We start from the raw sequence: 4,298 nt of genomic DNA on the forward strand, positions 1-4,298 counted from the left end.
CTTTTTTTTTTTTTTTTTTATGGGAGTTCTCTGTGCCTCCTGATTCTGGAAGTCTCTTTCCTTCCCCAGATTAGGGAAGTCTTCAGCCATTATTTCCTCAAATAAATCTTCTGCCCTCTTTCTCTCTCTTCTTCTGGGACTCCTATGATACAAATATTATTACATTTAATGGAGTCACTGAGTTCCCTAAATCTATTCTTGCGATCCATCACTCCTCTTTTTTGTTCCACTTCATTATTTTCCATACTTCTATTTCCTATGTCACTTATTCATTCTTCTGCTTCTTCCTTCCTTGTGGTCATTACATCAGTTGGTTCTGAGTCTCAGTTATTGCATTTTTCATTTCTGCCTGATTGTTTTTTAACTCTTTGTTTTGTGGTTAAGGGTCTTCCTGATGTGTTCCATGCTTCCATACTTTTCTCAAGTATCTTTATGATTGCTGCTTTAAATTCTCCATCAGGCACATTACTTCTGGTTTTTTTTTTTTTAATTTTTTAAGTCTTTATTTTATTTTGAGAGACAGAGAGAGGACAAGTGGGGGAGGGGCGGAGAGAGAGGGAGACACAGAATCCAAAGCAGACTCAAGGCTCTGAGCTGTCAGCACAGAGCCCGACATGGGGCTCGAACCCACAGACTGTGAGATTATGACCTGAGCCAAAGTCAGACGCTTAACCAACTGAGCCACCCAGGCGCCCCTTCTTCTATCTGTTTCAATTAGACTCCTGGCCATGACCACGTCTTGTTCTTTCTTTGGAGATGAATTCTTTTGTCTAGGCATTCTGTCTAGGTCTCCATCTTCTTTGTGTTAGAAAAGTCTGTTATGTTTCTGCTCCTGAATGTAATGACTTTATGAAAAAGAGGTCATACAGCATCCAGAGCCTGGTGCTTCAGGAAGTGTCTCTGGTGTGTGCTGTGTGACTCTGCTGCTGTTTTGACTGCTCTATCCCTCAGGTCAGAGGCTCTTCTTGCTTGCAGTGGGGAGTGTTTGCACCTTAGACAAAGTGTGGTGCATTTTAACTACATGTGCTCTGGTCTGCTTGTTAAGAGGGACCTGATGCTACTTCCACTAGAACTGAAGCCCTGCAGAACCCTCTGGTTGGGAAACGTGATGTGGGCAGGGGTTTGTGCTGGTCTTCTGAGGAGGGGGCCTGCCGAGCTGGTCCTAAGGCACACTTGCCCAAGAAAAGCAGTATCAGCAGCACAAAGTGTGACTTGGTGTAAGCAGGTTAGGCAGCTTGTGTTGCCACTGTGCTGTTTTCCTGAAGTTAGTTCATGCTGAGGGGCGAGGGAGGAAAATGGTGCCAGCTCACTCCTTTTTCCCTGTAGAAGGGAGTCCATGCTTCCTGATCTGAGGAGAGCACTCCCAGAGGAGCAAATAATTTCCCCTTGTGTGTCCTAGGTGTTTTTCAGATCACTGGTTTAACACTGTCTCTGGGTCGTATGCCTGCTTGGAGCAGCACAGTATACTCTGGGATCTAACCCAGCCAAGCCTGCTGACTTTTAAAACTCCAAAATTTAGGGACCTGCTGTGGCAGGGGCCTGTGCTGGTCATCAGGGAAAGGGTTTTGCCACACTGAAATGGATACAGTTTGACACAGAAGGGTAGTTGCATCAGAGAACATGGGTGTCGGATTTGGAGCAAGCAGGCTAAACAGCCAATGTCCTGGTTAGCTGCCCTCTGCAGATATCTGCCGAAGGGTGGGGGAGGAAAATGGCGCCCTCTTTTGTCCCCAGAAAGGCAATGTCACCTCTCACAGATGTGCTCCAAGAAGAGCAAACAGTATCTTCTTGTGTGCCTTAGTTGTTCCTCATATTGAACATCTGCCCTCAGGTTGTTTGCCTGCCTCATGTCTCTATCCCAGCCAAGTCCGGGGACCTCTAAAACTCCAGTCTTTGAGCCCCACTGGTTGCAAAAACTCATGAAAATCAGCCCCTCTTGTTTTCCCAGCCAATGGCTTTGGGGAAGTGGTCTCCTTGTGCTTATCCCTGTGTGCTCCACTCTCTCTCACCTTTCTCTGCAACCAGGGCTCCCTCTCTCCCATAGCACCTGCAATCCGTTTCTCCCCCAAAGTATGTCTCTGCACTTCCTACCTTACTTGATGTGGCCTCTTGTCTCCCTCTAGTTGTAGTTTGTTCTATCACTCTCCAGGTCAATTTCTTGGGTATTAAGAATGATTTGATAGTTATCTAGCTGTGTTTGAGGGACAAGGCAAGGCTAGGGTCCTCCTATTACACTGCCATCTTAGCTTACCCCCAAATCCCAGTTCTACTACCTACTAGTAGAGCAATCCTGGGCATGCCATCTACTTAATATATATGAGTCTCAAGTCTATAATAACCGAAAGAAAATAATCATGTAAATATGTTGGTTAAATGCTTTATAGTGTAAGATGGTATTATTAACAACTAGTCTCTGAATCAAGCCTTAGCAATCATAATAGGTCAAAACTGGATGATCTTTAGACAGTATTTTATTCGATCCTCTTATTGTTCATAAGGGAAAATCAAGGCCAAGGGGTAGAGCTGGAGGTAGAGGTTACAGGTATGAGTATAATGGAGTTGCCTATGTTCACACAATCCCTTGATGGTAGAACTCAGAATACCACCTGGTTCTCTTTAGTCAAAGTTAGTCCTCCTCCTAGTGTACAATGACACCTGTCACTTTAAGGACTACTAAGCTGAAAAAATTTACAGTGACTTTGAAGTCTTCATCATATGTAACATATGTCTTGAGAGATGAGAAATCTGAGCCTCAAATAAAGAACTATAAATGGGAATCCCTTTATTTAGATCACAAAATATTCATGATTAAAAACAAGGTAACCATACCCTGTTAAATTATTTTACTGGTGTTAATGCTCTGTAAATGAATTACTATAGGTATTAGAAAATAATGTTACCTGATCAAGCTGATCCTTTCAGCCAACTTCTCTGTGTATTCTTGAGTAGGAGGGACATTTTCTACAAATGCAATTCCATACAGCAGAAAATTTTGCAGAAAGTTCTTCAATCCCTCATTGGTTTCTAAGAAGCTCTGGAAATCTACAGATGGAACTCGGGCTTGCTGGTAGATTTCAGCATTCCATAAGATTCTAGGCTGGATGACCTCTGGTTTCTTNTTGTTTCTGCCCTTCATAGCTGTTTTTCACCAGCCAATCCAGATCATATTTAGTCACATGACCATCTGGCCCTTTTAAGAGAAAAATAAAAGGCATTAAAATAATAGTTATAAATACTGCAAATAATTTACTGGTTAAGAATGTTATTTTTAGCAACCAATTACCCAGTGCTATATTGTTTATGAAACAAAATTAAAATGAGTACCTAGAATGTTCCTGAGAGAAATAATTGTAGGTAGAATAGTATGAATTAATAAGTGAATGAATGAACAAATACATCTTACCAACTAGAAGGGACTAAATGAATTGGGGAAGTTTGACCTAATGATATGACATCAAGATTTCATAAGTGACTTTGCCCACTGTGCCAAAAAAACCCAAATAGGTAAAAAATCAATTCCCCCAAAATGCTTTAGAAAATATTCAGGATACACAAAGGATAGAGCACAGGGAGTGAAAGGCTTTGCTGGCATCTTATCTTTTCTCTTACTTCTTTTTACTTCTCTGTCTCTGTCTCTGTTTCTCTGTTTGGCTTCCCACCCCATGACAATAAAAGCATCGTAAAGAATTTGTAAAACACAAAGAAGTATGAGAAAAATTTTAAAAATTACCTGTATTTACCATTCTAACATACAGATGAAACCATTATTAACAGCTTGGCATAATTGTTTCCACTTCTTTTCCATGTACCCTGCCTTTGTCACTTAATAGTTTAAGAGTGATTTTATCAATAAAAATTTAAATCTTCAGGGCACCTGGGTGGCTCAGTCAGTTGGGTATCTCTGGGTCTTGATTTCAGCTCAGGTCATGATCTCACGGTCATGTGATCAATCTCTATGACAGGCTCTATGCTGGTAGTGCAGAGACTCCTTGGGATTCTCTTTCTCCCTCTCTCTCTGCCCCTCCCTTGCTTGTATTCTCTCTTTCTCACAAAATAAATGAATAAGCATTAAAAAAAGTTAAATCTTCCTCCTTTGATTGTTTTGTTTCTTAAATTCACAGACTCTTAACCATAGAGAAGAAACTGATGGTTCCCGAGGGGAAGTGGGTGGAGGGATGGGTNCTGTACATGAACTAGAATGAAAATGAAACTTAAAAAAATGAAATCTTCATAAAAATTAATCCTTATAATTTGCAGAATATGGACTACCAAGATTTACCTAACCAATTTGCTCTGGG

General features: G+C 41.2%; 1 protein-coding gene across 1 annotated transcript in view; it reads right to left on the bottom strand.

Moving 5' to 3' along the window:
- The window catches only part of TMLHE (trimethyllysine hydroxylase, epsilon), a 65,489-nt gene that overhangs the window by 39,587 nt on the left and 21,604 nt on the right, over positions 1-4,298 (bottom strand). Inside the window, 2 exon segments of the mRNA XM_077780800.1 lie at positions 2,901-3,109; positions 3,111-3,190. Of these exon segments, the coding sequence (XP_077636926.1) occupies positions 2,901-3,109; positions 3,111-3,190 (289 nt within the window).

This window comes from Crocuta crocuta, unplaced genomic scaffold (genome assembly GCF_008692635.1).
Source record: "Crocuta crocuta isolate KB4526 unplaced genomic scaffold, BGI_CrCroc_1.0 scaffold3042, whole genome shotgun sequence".
Lineage (NCBI taxonomy): Eukaryota > Metazoa > Chordata > Mammalia > Carnivora > Hyaenidae > Crocuta > Crocuta crocuta.